Raw genomic sequence first — 17,447 nt, 5'->3', positions numbered from 1 at the left:
TAGGTGTGAATCTGCCATTTTCAATTTATGTGATGTTACGTGAAGGATATGCCTTCCCTTGATCGTGTGCCAAAACATGTATGCACAACCATCCTTAGATTGAATGAAATTTGATTTGGAAAAGGACCTGTACAGCTAACAATTTCCACATATTTATAAATCTATGAATGTCCCAACTTTATTCATTAGCTAGTTTCTCTGGAATTCGCAATTCTGCACATTTATAGTGGGGGGCATTCAAGTAAAGCTGCAGTGGTAGTTGGTCATACAGTAGCGTTCAATTGTAGCATTTGCGTTTCAGAATAACAGTTATTTGAGATCCTTGTGCGTTGCTTGATAATAAGGATGGCATCACATCATCCATTCTCTCGAGAAATCGTTCAAACAGTTCATTAATAATCTCAGCACCAAAGTGTCTGGTGATGACTCCTTCCAGCCCTGCTCTGAAGCGCATCGTGATTGAATATCCAGTGGCTGGGATGTCAGGGTTAGTTCTACAATCCGTAGGCTCCATTCTTTCAATGCTAAAACACCCATTTCGTTCTACAAGCTGCCTTATCTCCTTGGGAGTCACAGAGTACATTGGAATGTTGAAAGAGTCCACAAGAGCTTCAGATACTAATCCCTGCGGTCAAAAGAGCATCAGATCTAACTGCATTGAACTGTTACATATAAGTTCTAGGTAGACCAGTGGCTGAGTTCATATCAGGCTTACCTCTTTCGCCAAATCCACAAGGCAGGACCCTAAATGATTGAACAATATCCCTGTTGGCACATCAGAATGTGGGATCCCATCTGGAGTCGATGGCAGGATTAGCACCATCATACTTCCCTCCACAAGCTCTTTTGCTCTGGCATCCAAGAACATCCCCATGTACTTGGCAAATTGGGCTGCATAAGCTTCGACTACGGCTTCTGGGGCACTAGTGTAATGAATCCTCCCTTGGTTCCATGCTGGAGAGTCCTTGTCCAGCACCTCCGGAGGCACCTCAGAAAGCCAGTTTAATGCATACGAGGAATGTACAAAATGCAGAGAGGAGTCAGGGACCAACCGGCCATGAAAAGGCCCTGGCACACCGGCTGAAAAATACCTTCTTTTGGGAGGGAGAGACTCGAAAAGGATATTGAAATCATTGAAAAGAAGACTATTAAAGAAGACTTGAAATTGGGGCATTTGATCAGGAGTGAAGCCTTCTGATATGAACTTCTTTTCCACAGCATCAAGTATAATTTGTGTGCAGTAGAATGTGTTAGGTCCAACTGACCATCCCATATTCGCAACACAAACTGAATTAGAAGCAGATGAAAATGGCTTTATTTCAAGCTTCTCGATGATTGTCTCATCAATCACATTCTTTGTAAATTCCATAATTGATCTCTGCAATACAATTCAATTGACGCCCTTAGTTTTCCGGGTTGCCTAACATCATTTTTTTTTTTTAAAAAAAAAAACAATTGGCTCTAATTATGAACTAAACTCAGCCCTCACAGGTTTAAAAATGACTCCAGTACCTAATTCAACACCTTTTCTTTTTTCAATGCATTTATAAATTTGGAATAGAAAGAAGTTGTTAGAATTTAAATAATTGACAGCTTTTATTGAGGCAGATAGTCGATGAGATAGCAAATTCACGTCGAAAATAAAAAGTGAAGATAAAAAAAAAAAAAATGTATACCTGACAATAATTGACGGTGGGCATGACACCCATCTTCAATTCTGTTTCTGTCTGTAGGACTCCCACATAAAATGCAACTCTGTGAGTTGCAGAAGCAAAAATTTATAGGCAATGTAGATGTAGCCGTCCTCCTGACGGGTTCTTTAGGCACAAAAGAAGGATTTAGACATTTCTTTATTACAATAATGAGAATGTTAAATCAGACAATGCCCTAGATTACATCTGGTCTTCTATCTTTTGTTGATGAGTTTTACTTCTTGATCCAATATGCCACTTTGTGCCAATTGGAAACAATTGTGCATTAATGCCGTGCCATTGCCAACTTGATTCCATACGAATTCAAGTATTTGATTGGACTCTCTCTCCAAAAGAAAATCCACTTATCACTTGTTCTTGGATATTTTTCACAGCTTTCTTTTTGCTCTGCCCTCTTAATTTTATTTAATTTAATTTTTTAACAGATATAATCAGTGGATTAATTACAGGAAATACTTGATCCACATGAAAAAACTATAAAATTTTCGTATGTAAAACAACTCATTTATATAAACTTGTATTAAAATAAAGATAAACTATAATTTAGTTTCTAAAATTTGATAAAACTTATAATTTAGTCTCTATATTTTTAAAATCAAGCGATTTAATTTCTGACATTAAAATTTTAGTTAAGTTACCATTAATGCTAGTAAAAATAAAAGTCTTTAACTCTATTTTCAATCTAAAAATAATTTAGTCTTTAGATTTTATTTATTAGCAATTTAATCTCTGATATTTGATTAAATTTACAGATTAGTCCCTATAATTTTAAAACTAAGCACTTTAGTCATTAATATTTTAATAAACTTACAAGTTAATCTCTACCATTAGAATTATAGTTAATTCGCCATTAGATTTAGCAAAAATGCCAAAATGGTTTTAATTCTATTTTAATATAAAAACAATTTAGTCCTTGAATTTTTATTTTAATAACAATTTGAGACAATGTTCATTTTTTTTCCTTTTTTTATATACAACAATCTAATATAATATATGAAAATATTATAAATTGATATATACATATATATTATTAAAATAATAATGACATAAATAGAATTTTATAAAATTATAAGAGTTTATTTATAAATAGTTATAATATTCAAGGATTAATTTGAAAAATATATGGATGATTTTGTAATTAGCGAAAATTTTTAAGGACCTTAATATAACTAATTTATATTTTAATAATTTAAATTTTTTATTTTAATGAACCTGCATTTAAAAAATATAGGGAATAAATTGTTAATAAAATAAAATATCAAATATTAAATTATTAAAAAAATAAAATATTAGGAACTAAATTATTTTTAAATTAAAAATAAAGAAAAAAGTATTTTATTATTTTTGTTAAAATTAATGATAAGTTAACGAAATTTTAACAGTAATGATTAAATTATAAATTTTATCAAATTTTAAAAATTAAATTACTTGATTTTAAAAATATAAAAAATTAAATTATTAAATCTTAAAAGCTAAATTATAATTTAACTTAAAATGAATTAATGTATAATTTATCTAATACTCTCTCCTCTTTGAATTTAACACAATTTATTAGAGCATGAGAATTGGCTGAATTAAGTGTAATGACGTAGCGATGGTGCAACCGCCAAGTTTGATACCAAACAATTGAAACGAGTCTTTGTTTTGGCCGTCACCATTTGCGAGCAGGCAGAGATGTGCTTGGACAGATTCCTGTGGGGAATTACTCTGCATTCACAACGCTGGTTTATTTATTTATTTTTAAAACAAAAATGCTTATTCCATCGACTGCTAATTAACAAATAATTGATTAAAGTATCCTTATATTTAATTAAAATAGAGAAAGGTGATAAGAAAGAGAAATGAATCGAGTATAATAATAGATAAGAGTAAAATTAAAAAAAAATAATTTTTTTTAACTAAAGTGAAAATTTTTTTTTAAATATCACTTAAAATGGCACGGAAATAATATAATTAAGAGGTCTAGATTATTCTAATTATCCACTAAGGGAAATTACTGACAGTTTCTTGAGAGCTTTATTGTCAATGAGCATAATTAAGAACAGCAAATTGAAAAATCTAATTTAGAGAATTTAATTGATCTTTAATGATCGATGTTGAGATAATAATAAGGGTGAAAAATATACTGTAGATATATAAAATGGGGAATAATAATTTGATATAATGAACTTGTCCCTCAAGATTATGTACTTGATTAATAAAATAAATTTACAAAAATTTTGACACTGAAAGGGGGATTTTTTTTTGCTATTTTATTTTTTAATTTTTAATTTTTTATAAGCATTATATATTTTTGATTATGCTAAAACCATACTGTCGTTTAATTGTAATCACATGATCATGTACCAATTGCTTATAAAACAAAATTAAGAGAAAGAATCAGAGAGACAAAAAGAGTATATAAATTATATGGACTTCACATATAAGCTAACAAAAATGGAACTAACCACCACAATAACTCAATGTAGATTTATATCTAGCGAGGCTAACAGTTGAAGACATACTGAAAGTGGAACTGGAAGAAGAAGCTGGTGGGGTTACTGAAAGCTGCCATGTCCACTGATGCAAAGCTACGCACTTCTCTGTTATATATCTGCATGTTACACTCTTCTCTTACTCGTTCACTGTATTAGATTTACACATATATATACATATCATGTGGGCAATTCGATAATTATTTTTGTATTCATCAAAATCTTATTAAACTCTTGGGATCTTTTGCCTGTGTTTTTTTTACGTTTCTATTTTGAGAACTATTAGCATAATTACAACAATTAGCATGATTATAGGAGATTTGTGTAGCATAATTACAGCAATTGACATGATTATAGAAGATTTGTGTAACATAATTACAGCAATTATTATTTTTATCTAAATTAGCTCATATTCTCATGTATAAATAGATGTAATATCTCTATAAATAAGAAACAGACAAATACACAATCATTTCCTTCATTACTTGTATTCTTTCTTCTAACATGGTATCAAAGCCGTAAAGCTTTTATTTCTAGTTTCTGAGGTCTCTCTTCTCTCTCTACAACCTGTTCTGGTTCATTCTTTCATTCCTGTTATTATACCATTTTTTTTTTCTCCTCATCTTGTTATCAATGGAGAAATTTGATATTTCAAAACCTATTGCAACAGTTCTGACTGGTTCCAACTATAATCTTTGGGTTTAAGGAATGAAAAGTTTTTTGATAGGTCGCAAACTTTGGCGTATTGTTACCGGAGATATCACTACGCCGACAAGAGAGAACGATGAAACTGATGCAAAATTTACTGACCGTCTTGAGGATTGTGATAGTAAAAATCATCAGATCATCACCTGGTTTCGCAATACCTCTGTCTCGTCCATCCACATCCAATTAGCTAATTATGACTCTGCAAAAGAAATCTGGGATTTTTTGGCTAATCGATATCAGACCACTGGACTTGCCCACTATTATCAGTTGTGGACTACTCTTCATAATCTGAAACAAGAAGCAGGTCAATCTGTGAATGATTTTCTTACCCAGGTCCAACCCATTTGGAATCAAATATCTCAGGCCAAAATCAGTGAAGATCATCTTCATCTCATTCAAGTTCTAATGGCTCTTCGATCAGAATATGAGACCGTTCGAGCGTCCCTGCTACATCGAAATCCACTCCCATCATTGGATACTGCTATTCAAGAGATTATTTTTGAAGAGACTCGTCTCAGTTTGGATAAAACTCCTCAATTTGAAACTGCTCTTGCAACTACTCGATCCTCACATCAGAAATCTAGCAATCAACTCTGTAAGAATTGTAATCAAATTGATCATGCTTTTGCATATTGTCCTACTATAGAATGCAGATATTGTCATGGTTACGGTCATATTCTTGAACATTGTCCCACACGCTCTCCAAGACCAAAAGGAGGGCATTCTAAATTCAAGAATGTCTCAAAGCCTGGATCTTCTTACATCACTTCTTTATTCTGCTCATCGAGGATTCTACTGCCATCACCATGAGTGATCTTGAGGCACTATTCAAACAGGTTATCTCTTCTAATTCTCCTGCTGCCATGTCTGCCACTCTGGGTAATTCTTATTGGCTTTTTGACTCTGCATGTTGTAATCATATGACCACTAATCTTAAATTCTTGTCCTCTGCAAAACCTGTATATTCCTTACCACCAATCCATACTGCAAATGGTACTAAAATGAACATCACACATACTGGTCATGTGTCTACCTCAAATCTTCATCTCTCTGACACCTATTATATCCCTAATTTGGCACTCAATCTTATTTCTGTTGGTCAATTGTGTGAAAAAGGACTAAATGTTATTTTTTCTCCCCATCCACAAACGGGACAAATTCTTGGGGAGGGTCGCAGAGTGGGTCGATTATTTGAGTTTGCATCTTTACATCTTCCTCAGAGATTTGTGTCTGCAGCTACAATCCCTAATTCCTCCATTCACCAATGGCATCTTCGTCTTGGTCATGCTTCTGCCAATAAAATTCAACCTTTAATTTCTCGTAGATTATTAGGATCTACTAAGTTTGAGTCATTTAATTGTTTAAATTGTCAGCTTGCAAAACAACCTGCATTATTTTTTTCTCATAATAATACTACTTCAGACACTTTCATTCTGACATTTAGGGTCCTTCTCCTATTTCTTCAATAAATGGTTTTCGTTATTTTGTGATATTTATTGATGATTATTCTCGGTTTACTTGGATGTATTTTTTGAAACATCGATATGAGTTATCACAAATTTATATCACATTTGCAAAAATGATTAAAACTCAGTTCTCTTGTGACATTAAAATTCTCCGAACAGACAATGCCATGGAATATTGAGATTCTTCTTTACTTCAGTTTCTTAGTCAACAAGGCACCGTTGTTCAACATTCTTGTCCTCACACCTCTCAACAAAATGGGCGAGCCGAACGCAAGCATTACCATATTCTTAATTCTGTACGTACTCTTCTTCTTTCTGCCTCATGTCCAGAAAAATTTTGGGGAGAAGCAGCTCTTCATGCTGTTTATATTATTAACCGTCTTCCTACCTTGGTTCTTCATAATTTATCTCCTTATAAAAAGTTGTTTGGACAACCTCCTGACTATTCCATCATTAAACCTTTTGGATGTATTTTTTTTATTCTTTTACAACCTCATGAACATACCAAATTAGAACCCCGTGCTCGTCTATGTTGTTTTCTTGGTTATGGTATTGAACACAAAGGGTATCTTTGTTGGGATCTTGTTTCTAATAAGTTACGCATCTCTCGTCATGTTATCTTTTGGGACAATACTATGTTCTCTTCTCTTTTCAAATTTCATCACTCTATCAATACTGGCTCTCTATTTTTCATTGACTCCTCCAAAGAGCTATTTCCAAGTCCTGATCCAGGTAATTGTGATGTGCTCAATATTAGCCGAACTACACTTGCCCCTGTTGAATCTGCACCAGTTGTTGATCCAATACCTGTGCCTACATCTCCTCCTAGCACTGCTCTTCATCGTTCTACCCGTGTAAGAGAAACTCCTCATTATCTTTCTGATTTTCACTGTTACTCTGCTATTGCAACCCTTCATGAGCCTCGTTCTTATCGTGAGGCAAGTACTGACCCTCTTTGGCAGCAAGCTATGGTAGCGAACTTGGCTTTAGAAAACTCATACTTGGGATTTAGTTGATCTTCCACCAAACAAGACCCCAATTGGTTGCAAATTGATTTACAAAATCAAGACCCGTTCTTATGGAACTATTGAACGCTACAAAGCTCGCTTAGTAGCCAAAGGGTACACTCAAGATTATGGTATCGACTATGAAGAAACTTTTGCTCCAGTGGCCCGATTAACATCTATTTGCAGTCTCTTAGCTATTGCTGCAGTTCGCAAATGGAAACTTTTCCAGATGGATGTCAAAAATGCTTTTCTTCATGGTGATTTAACATAAGAGGTTTATATGCATCCTCCTCCTGGTTATCATTCTCCTCATAAGGTTTGCAAACTTGACGAGCCTTATATGGATTAAAACAAGCTCGAGTGCAGTTTGCCAAATTTAGTTTCACTCTTGCTCAACTTGGTTTTCTCTCTAGTCCACATAATTCTGCATTATTCACTCGCCGAACTAACAGTGGTATTGTTCTTCTGTTGCTTTATGTTGATGATATGATAATAACAGGAGATGATTCATCTGGTATTTCAGAGTTATAACATTATCTCAATCAGCATTTTGAAATGAAAGACCTGGGTTCTCTAAGCTATTTTTTGAGTCTTGAAGTTTCTCAAAATTCTGATGGCTATTATCTATCTCAAGCCAAGTATGCATCCGACTTACTTTCTCGAGCAGGCATCACTGATAGCAAAACAGTATCAACCCCATTGGAGCTCAATTGCAAACTTACACCTCTTGATGCCACTCCTCTTGATGATCCTACTTTATATCAATAGCTTGTCGGGAGTCTTGTTTATCTCACAGTTACTCGACCTGATATTTCATATGTTGTTCATCTGGTCAGCCAGTTTATGTCTGCTCCTCGCTCAACTCATTTCTCTGCAGTACTTCGAATCCTTCGTTATATCAAAGGCACTCTTTTTCATGGTTTGCACTTTTCCGCTACCTCCTCTCTAGTATTATCTGGCTACTCTGATGCTGATTGGGCTGGTGATCTGACAGAAAATCACTTTACAACTGATTATTGTTTCTTCTTGGGTAATTCTCTTATCTCTTGGCATAGCAAAAAGCAAACTGTTATTGCACGTTCTAGCACAGAATCTGAATATCGTGCTCTTGCTAATGCTACATCTGAATTACTTTGGTTATGGTGGTTATTAACTGATTTGGGTGTCACTCATTCTTCTGCCACAATGCTTCATTGCGATAATAGAAGTGCCATACAGATTTCTCATAATGATGTATTTCATGAGCGTACCAAACACATCGAAATTGATTGTCATTTTGTAGGTCATCATGTTGCTTATGGCACCATATGTTTGATTCCTGTCTCCTCTGTCAGCCAAACTGCTGATATATTCACCAAAACGCATCCTCCCGCTAGCTTTCAGGATCTCTTAAGCAAATTCAAGTTGGCACCTGTGCTACCACCTTGAGTTTGAGGGGGGTTGTTAGTATAATTACAGCAATTAGCATGATTATAGGAGATTTGTATAGCATAATTACAGCAATTAGCATGATTATAGGAGATTTATATAGCATAATTACAGCAATTAGCATGATTATAGGAGATTTGTGTAGCATAATTACAACAATTATTATTCTTGTCTAAATTAACTCATATTCTCATGTATAAATTGATGTAATATCTCTGTAAATAAGACACAGACAAATACACAACCTTTCCTTCATTGCTTGTATTCTTTCTTCTAACAAAAACAATCGTTTCTCCGTCTTAGGACGGAGTATGAGTATAATATGTTAATGATTAGCTGTAAGTTTGGACTATGTGAAAGCTTCAGTGTGAGACATGCGACTGATTCTCTACATGTCTTTGTCTAGCACTTGAATTGGACTTGTATACTTCAATGCAACTAGTCGCACTAGTTCGTCTATCAACTTTAATTAGATTTATTGATTTTCCCGATTCATGCCTAAAAGATGCTTGATTCTGATTTCCATTTCTTTGACTAGTTTCCCTCCTCTGTTCAATGGATCAATCAATGGCCTTTTCTGGTTTAGAGCTCTTAGAACCTGCGAAATTGTTGGAATATGGTCTAACTATAATTGCTTATAATTAAGGGTAAGCTTCATATAAAAACAAGTTTTATAATTGTTAGATTAAATATTTAAATTTAAATTTATATAAAATTAATTAAAAAATATATAATAAATATATGAATCTGTAAATATTTAATCTAATGATTGTTAAGTTCATTTTCATATGGTTTCTAGTTTTTTATAATTGACTTCATAATAAACATTAAACTATCATAGAAAATCTAAAAATGTCACATGGTGAATATTTGGAATTGGAAAGACCCATCAACAATTGAAGTGATTATTATTTACAAAGAAAAAACTTAGAAGTGGTTATTAATTTTTTTTTTAAATATACATTCATATTAACATAGTAATATAATATGTTTTCAGTATAATTGCACTTAAAAAAAAACCATAAGAATTTATCCTATGCTCAAAGATAAATAACATTAAATTCAAATTTCGGTAATCAAAATTCAAATCCAAATGATCCGAACTCCAATCCACTCAACGTCCTACCACGTCCCCCCATCAAGCTATGGACATTCTTGCAATTAAAGTTGGAGTGATTGTGGAAAACAAATGCTTGCTAGGTGATTCAATCAAAAGAGGGCAAGTCTTGAGGGAATTAATCGATGATTAAAAGGCAAAATAAATATAATTTTTAACTTAATGCACAAAGCAAATAACTTTTAACAAGTGAAAACTACCAAGAAGACAGAATTTTTACTGATGACATAAATCCATAATTAACACACAATATTTTAATCTGTGCATGGAAGACACAAGGGCAAAGTTCTCTGATTGAATAGCACCAACAGGACATATATATACGTACACTTTTTTATTTGGTAAGGAAAGGGAAAGACAATAGAGGGCAATTGCTTGCTTCTAGGCATTATTCCTTGAAGGGATCAAAACGTGTGATGGGATAACACACAAGAGGGAGTGCCATAGCTCCAGAATATCCAGTGGTTAATTTAATATCATATTTGTCTCCATCTTTCAACTTCCAATCAAAACACTGTATGAGAGATGCAATCGTCACATTTGTCACAATCAAAGCATGTGATATTCCAATGCAAGCTCTCCTTCCGCTACCAAATGGAAGGAAATGAAGATCCTGACCATAAAAGTCCATTTCTTGATGATCTACCAAGAACCTCTCTGGTATGAACTTATCAGGTTCATTGTAGATGTTAGGGTCCTGCATGATGGCATAGGCATTGACGAGGATCTTAGTACCTGTTTCTATCTCATATTTATTGATCTTGGTGTCTGTGTTACATTCTCTACGGAGTAAGGGTCCTGGAGGATGCTTTCTCAGTGTTTCTTTGACGATGGCTTCCAAGTATGGAAGATTTTGGATGTCTGATTCTTTAACTAGCCTGCTTGATCCCACCTCTGAGTCTATCTCCTCTCTTAGCTTCTTCAATATCTTTGGATTGTTGATTAGCTCTGCAATGGCCCATTGTATAGTTGCTGCTGTAGTATCCACACCCGCCAAGAATATTTCCTGCCAATCAAGATTATAATAACTTAAATTAAAAGTTTTTTATAATCTATAGGCATGATCTTTTTGTAATAATCCAAGGAAATGTTGCCAATTCTTTGCTTTAATTATTTCATAAACAATAGTGATAAATGAAAGCCCAATAAGAAAAAATTAGCCTAATTATTATTCTATCAATCATTTCTGAGGATTTAACTCAACATCATTTAGAGTGGAGAAAGCGAATTCATATAATCAATCCCAAATTTTTGGGATAAAGGTTTAGTTGAGTTGAGTTATATTATTCTATCAATCAGATCAGGAAATAAATGAATTTAATTTTTATGGCTTAAATTAACGAGCTATTTAATAATGAAATCTACGTGTATTGGCAATAGATAAATAATCAATAAAAGTTGTTTATTAGGGTTCTACAAATAAAATTATATATCACTCCATTTAGATAAGTGTAATAATTTTAAACCAATAGGTTCATCCAAACTGATAAGTATTAGAGTTTTCTTTCTTTATTAATTAAGGTTTGATTTCGTTAAAAAGTACTTTAAGATTCCCTATTCTAAATATATCAGGTATATTAAGTTTAAGTCTTTTCATGTACAGGTTATTAACTTTTATGGTAAGAAAAGAACGGGGGCCACCTCTTTTTGTATAACCTATTAATTATACTTGGTCTATAATGCCTCCATTAAATTAAAAAGATATATTATTTAAAAATTTTATAATTTTGTATTTGAACTAAAAATTTAAATTTTCATCCAAATAAAAATTATAGTTATTTGAAAAATCTTATTTACTTTTGGATTATACTCATTTAATTTATAAAAGCTAATCTGTCATATTTGGGTAACTTCATTTTTATAAAATATATTAGTAATGCTCAATTATCCATTATCTCGTATAATTATTTCATGTATAAATATTTATTATATTTAGTATAAATAAAGGATAAAATTGAAAAAAAAAAGTTAATACTTTTTAATTTTTTAAATGCGACAGATAATTTTAGATGAAAGAAAAATTCAAATGCGATAAATAAAATGGATAGAAGAGTATATTAGAGAAAATTAAATTAAATTTAAAATTAATTGAGTTCTTTTTTTTAAGCAAATTAATTAATTTCTCGTTTTAAAAGCAAGTGGAATTAATTTTATACAACTTTTTTCATGTGGTAATTTTTTTAATGACTGAATATATGAGATAGGATTGTACACCTTGATATAAGCGAGAATTAATCTGTTGATCCTGCATATGTCAACCCAGATTGTAATGAGAATTTATATATGAAGCATGCAACACCATATATATGTCTAGAAGAAGTAAATTAAAGAACTCACAAGGAAGAAAGTTTTGATCTGATTTCTGGTTATTTTCAGTTCGGCACTTGTGTCTCTGTAGGTCTCCAACAATATGCTTATCAAATCATTCTCTTCTTGTCCTGAATCATTAATTCTGCTATCTTCATACTCCTTGAAGAGCTGCTCCATTAGCCCGTCGAACTCCCAAGTCACTGATATAAGCTTTTTCCCATTTCCAGAGAGATCAAATTTCTTCAAAGGCCCAAAGACTTGAGTGAAGCTTAGCTTTGCTGTATATTCCATCATGGCTCCAATCGATTTCCTTATCTTCATGGGTAAATTAGGGTCCTCTGCACATCTTTTGCCCAGTGTCATCTTGCAAATAATATTATTTGACAAGTTTGATATTTCCATACCTAAATCACAGGGTTCTCCTTCTCTAGATCTCTCCACTAGTGATTTTAAAAGCTTTAGCGTTTCTTGCTCTCGAATATGGATAAACAGGTCCAGCTGTGGCCCTGCAAATAGCTGTGTCCTGCATAGCTTCTTCATGAACCTCCAGTACGTTCCATATTGGCAGTTGACGAAGCTATTCCCATCATATATGTTGAATTTTGAGAGACCGAAACCAAGAACATACTTAGAAGCAAAATCAACGTCATGGGTTTTCAAAATTTCTTTGGCTGTTTTTGCGTCTGATACTACAACAACAGGCTTTCCTCCCATTAGGATCTGCATGATTGGGCCATAGCGACTAGCTAGGATTTGAAGAGATTTTGGTAAATTAGAGCTTAGCAAGTGAAGGTGGCCTATGATGGGTAGAGATGGAGGACCAGGAGGGTGGCGAGTCCTGGGGCAAGAATTTGTAATTATTTTGACTAAGGTTCGCACCAGAAGAGCAACAATGATCCAGGCGAAGAGAACAATAATAGTTGCCATGATAAGCTTTTGTTATAGCTGGAAGATGAGAGAGATCTCAAAGTCTTTGGATTGAAATATATAATCGATGAATAGATAAAAACTTATATCTAGACTTACTTGATTGATCTATTATAAATTTAAGATGTAAATATATAAATTTTATTTATTTTATATATAGACTTTAATATATTGTATTTTAAATTCATAATAAATCAAGTTTAAATAGAAATTTTTTTTTGTTGGATATTCTGTGAATGGACATCTCACCAATAAAGTCTTTGAAATTTTTATTAGAAGGTTCCAATCTTGAATTCGTATGTAGTGAGGCATTTATGATAGAATATATAAATATAAATATAAATAAATAAAAGAATATAATTAATTAAAACTTTTATAATATCAAGCTTATTTGCATATAAACTTGACATTAAAAAAAAAAAAAATTGGCACAATCAAACAATGCAATAATATGTACCATATCAATGATATAAAATAAATTTTTTTTTGGTATCACAACAACCAAATGCAAACTAATAGCAGAAAGACAATAATGATAATAATTCTCAAAATTTTAAATAAAATTTATTTGTAATTACATAGGAGATTTGGCATATTTCTTGTGTAAAAATAATTCTATCATTTTCTTCTTTCATTTTATTTTGTTTAATTATGTTAAGATGCTAAGGCTCCTATAAAGGACCACATGACTTAGGCATGTCAATTATTGCTGGTCCATAACTCAATTACTTGTATATATATTCCTTTAAACTGCAACTTAATTAAAATATTGGACGTCATTGCTCATGCAAATTAATATAGTTTAGCTTTAATCATAGAGGCAGCCTAATTAATAAGTGGATGGCACCAAAATAATTTTGATCACCAATTTTATTATAATGCTATTTTTATATCTTATGTATTTACTTGTCAAATGTATTATTAAAAATTATAAAAAGAAAAATTTTTTGGAAGCCCAATAATTTTCGGGCCAAACTTAAGGTGAGAATTAACTAATGACTATTAAAATTACATTGAAAGTTGTTTTTTTTTTTATTTTTATAAAAAAAATTCATAATTCATTAATAAAAATTATAAGATAAGTATAATATAATTTTCTCACAAGAGAAAAAATAATAAATACAGATAATTAAAATTTTTAATATAATCTGATCAGGTGAATAATATACTAAATAGTAATTAATTCTTTTTTTTATTTTAAAAATTTTTAAAAAAAATTATAATATTATCCTTTTGAGAATTTATTATTTCTATAGTCTCTAAAAGAGATTAAATTACTAAATTTCAATTAAAAAAAAGTCACATTAATAGACTCCATTTACAAAACATCATTACCCATACTTACTTAAAGAATCAAAGTCTTCAATCAAATTAAAAAATTAATAATTCATATTATATTTTAAATTATTAAATAATCTATTCAAATACTATTAAAAATAAATAAAATTTTGTTAAGGGGGAGAAAAAAAAGACTCCACTAATAGGAAAATAGGACCAAATTAAAAAGAAAATTCTAGATATATTCCTAATCAAAATTAAAGAGAGAAATCTAGATATGTTCTAAATACATACAAATTTGAAAATTTATTAAAAAAATTAATAAAAAATAACAAAATAAGTAAAAAAAAAAAAAAGAACTGAAGGTAAGCACCAAAGAGAAATTCAATGTAGCTGCTAAAAAAAAATTAAAAGAGAAAAAAGACTAGAGGAGAGGAGAGGAGAGGAGAAGAGGTTGCTTTACATTAAAAAAAGTTGAAACACCAAAATATTATCTTTTCCGAACGTACTGATCACAGCTCACTGCACGGCCACTCATCACACCGCGTGTGTTTCACTTTACACACGCTCGTGCCTTTCACAAATTATGGCCACTATCCCCTTTAACAGGCCACGTGAGAGAGTCCAATTTGGACTCTTAGAAAAGTAAACCCAACTTTAATTTGGACTTTTTTGACGACCGATTTTCTTTCTTTTTTTTTTTTTATTTTCTTCCTAATAAATTGTACTTAATTTTTTTTTTAGTTTTAACTCAATTCCTAATTTTATTAGATCTTGGATTTTCAATAATTTCGAACTCCAATCAAGAAAAAAAAAAAAAAGAAAAAAAGGCGTGAAAATAAAATAAAGTTTCTTGAATATTGCTTACTAATTGGCAATAGAGCAATCAAATTTATTATGAATTTCATACTCATTCAACATTAGTGTTGCATAAATATGACGAGGAAAATTATATGTAGCAGGAGCCGAAGCTTATGGACTTCAAGTGGATGGATCATTTGCGTTTTAGAGCAATAAATAGAAGAGTTGTTTCAGTTGAGGTGGCCTTTAGTTTTTCTGCCGCCTTGTTGGGAAAACGATCAAACAATTCATCTATAGTCTCACTTGCAAAATGCTTGCTAAAAACACCCTCCAATCCAGCCCTGAAGTGCATCTTCCATGCATGGCCGCTGCGCAAGATTTGCGCTTCATTGCCAGGTACAGGGTCAAATAGCTCCATTCGCTCAATTTTGAAGCTCCCATTTCTTTCTACAAGCTCTATCATCTCCTTGGGAGAGGGAACATACATAGGCAAATTGAAAGAGTCCACTTGAGCTTCGCTCACCAATCCCTGTATAATTGAGTAAAAATTGATTAATACAATTCATAACTATATTGCATACAATTGTTACACTAGTTCTTGGGCTCACCTCTTTACACATATCCATGAGGCAGGATCCTAAAAGATCGAGCATCACATTAACTACTGCACAGGAATGAGAAATCCCATTACGGATTCCAGGCAAAATAAGCACCATCATACCACCAACCACAAGCTCTTTAGCTCTAGCGTCCAGAAATATCTCCACGTCCTTGGCAAACTGGATGGCATAAGCTTTTCCAACTTCATCTGGTGCACCTGTGTAGTAAATTCTGCCCTTGTTCCATGCAGGTGAGCTCTTATCCAGGATCTCTTTTGGCACCTGGGAGATCAATGTAAAGCATGGGAGCTATGGACAAAATGAACAGAGGACTCAGGAATAACCTCCCGTGGAATGACCCTGGCACACCAGCAGCAAAATATGGTCTTTCTGGAGGAGAGATCTGAAGAGAGTATTGAAATCATTGAAGGTATGATCACTAAAGAAAACTTGAAAATCAGGAATTTGTTCAGTGAGACCATGGGATTGGAACTTATGTTTCACAGCTTGAATAACACTTTCCATGCAAATAAAGGTGTTGGGTCCAACAGAACATCCCAAATCTGCAATCTTAAAAGACCTTGAATTAGAAAGCAGATCTTTTATGTCAAGCTTGTGAGCAATTGTCTCATCAATCAGCCCCTTAGCATATTTTATGCCTTCTCTCTGCACATAGGAAGATCAAGTATGGGAGCTATGGACAAAATGAACAGAGGACTCAGGGAATAACCTCCGTGGAATGACCCTGGCACACCAGCAGCAAAATATGGTCTTTCTGGAGGAGAGATCTGAAGAGAGTATTGAAATCATTGAAGGTATGATCACTAAAGAAAACTTGAAAATCAGGAATTTGTTCAGTGAGACCATGGGATTGGAACTTATGTTTCACAGCTTGAATAACACTTTCCATGCAAATAAAGGTGTTGGGTCCAACAGAACATCCCAAATCTGCAATCTTAAAAGACCTTGAATTAGAAAGCAGATCTTTTATGTCAAGCTTGTGAGCAATTGTCTCATCAATCAGCCCCTTAGCATATTTTATGCCTTCTCTCTGCACATAGGAAGATCAAGTATATATTATTTACGTCTCAACATTAAGAAGATTAATCTCTCCCTGATTTGAATGATTTTACCTGTAAGTAGGAGTTTTTTGCGTAGCTGTACGTGCCATCTCCACCAATCATCGGATGTGATTCCGGCATTGTGGTTGTACTTTCGCTTATCTCTCTGCTGTGTGCAAGTTACAGTGATGAATAGAATCCCCACCTTCACTTATTTATTCTCATCATCGCTGTACTTTTCAAATGGAGCACCATGAATTTTCGCAATCTTGTTTTTGTTTGTCATGAAAATTTGGCATTGAAATCTTGGAAATTCAAAATTAGCGACTTCTAGATGAGAAGATTTTGATAGTTTATCATCAATTACATCATGTCTTGACAATTATTTACAAGTCACAGGAATAATGCTAAGCGCAAACAATGTTCATAATTTATTTTTAGTGTAAGTGTACAATTTTTTTTTTCGATTCAAAGGAGGGATGAAATCCGAAAAAACAAAATCAAGAAGACTTAGCTAGAACTCCTGAGCAAGCAAGGCCAAGCAGCAACTTGCAGGTCA

At 32.7% G+C, this 17,447-nt stretch overlaps 2 protein-coding genes and 1 pseudogene across 2 annotated transcripts; all 3 read right to left on the bottom strand.

Moving 5' to 3' along the window:
* Positions 1–277: 277 nt before the first annotated feature.
* LOC131175932 (loganic acid O-methyltransferase-like) lies at positions 278–4,311 on the bottom strand. The gene is made up of 4 exons (XM_058140632.1): positions 4,217–4,311; positions 1,677–1,755; positions 716–1,378; positions 278–625 (listed from the first exon to the last, which is right to left on the bottom strand). The coding sequence occupies exons 1-4, from the start codon at positions 4,309–4,311 to the stop codon at positions 278–280; spliced, it is 1,185 nt and encodes a 394-aa protein (XP_057996615.1).
* A 5,930-nt stretch (positions 4,312–10,241) lies between these two features.
* Positions 10,242–13,221, bottom strand: LOC110653685 (3,9-dihydroxypterocarpan 6A-monooxygenase-like). Its single transcript, XM_058141085.1, has 2 exons — positions 12,250–13,221; positions 10,242–10,918 (listed from the first exon to the last, which is right to left on the bottom strand). Exons 1-2 carry the CDS (start codon positions 13,147–13,149, stop codon positions 10,301–10,303), a joined length of 1,518 nt encoding a protein of 505 aa, XP_057997068.1. The 5' UTR covers positions 13,150–13,221; the 3' UTR covers positions 10,242–10,300.
* Positions 13,222–15,260: 2,039 nt separating this feature from the next.
* Positions 15,261–17,062, bottom strand: LOC131175931 (loganic acid O-methyltransferase-like; annotated as a pseudogene).
* Between the last annotated feature and the right edge of the window lie 385 nt (positions 17,063–17,447).

This window comes from Hevea brasiliensis, chromosome 18 (assembly GCF_030052815.1).
Source record: "Hevea brasiliensis isolate MT/VB/25A 57/8 chromosome 18, ASM3005281v1, whole genome shotgun sequence".
In the NCBI taxonomy this organism is placed as follows: domain Eukaryota; kingdom Viridiplantae; phylum Streptophyta; class Magnoliopsida; order Malpighiales; family Euphorbiaceae; genus Hevea; species Hevea brasiliensis.
The sequence above is the reverse complement of the archived record's forward strand: the minus strand, read 5'-3'. Positions and strand labels throughout refer to the sequence as shown.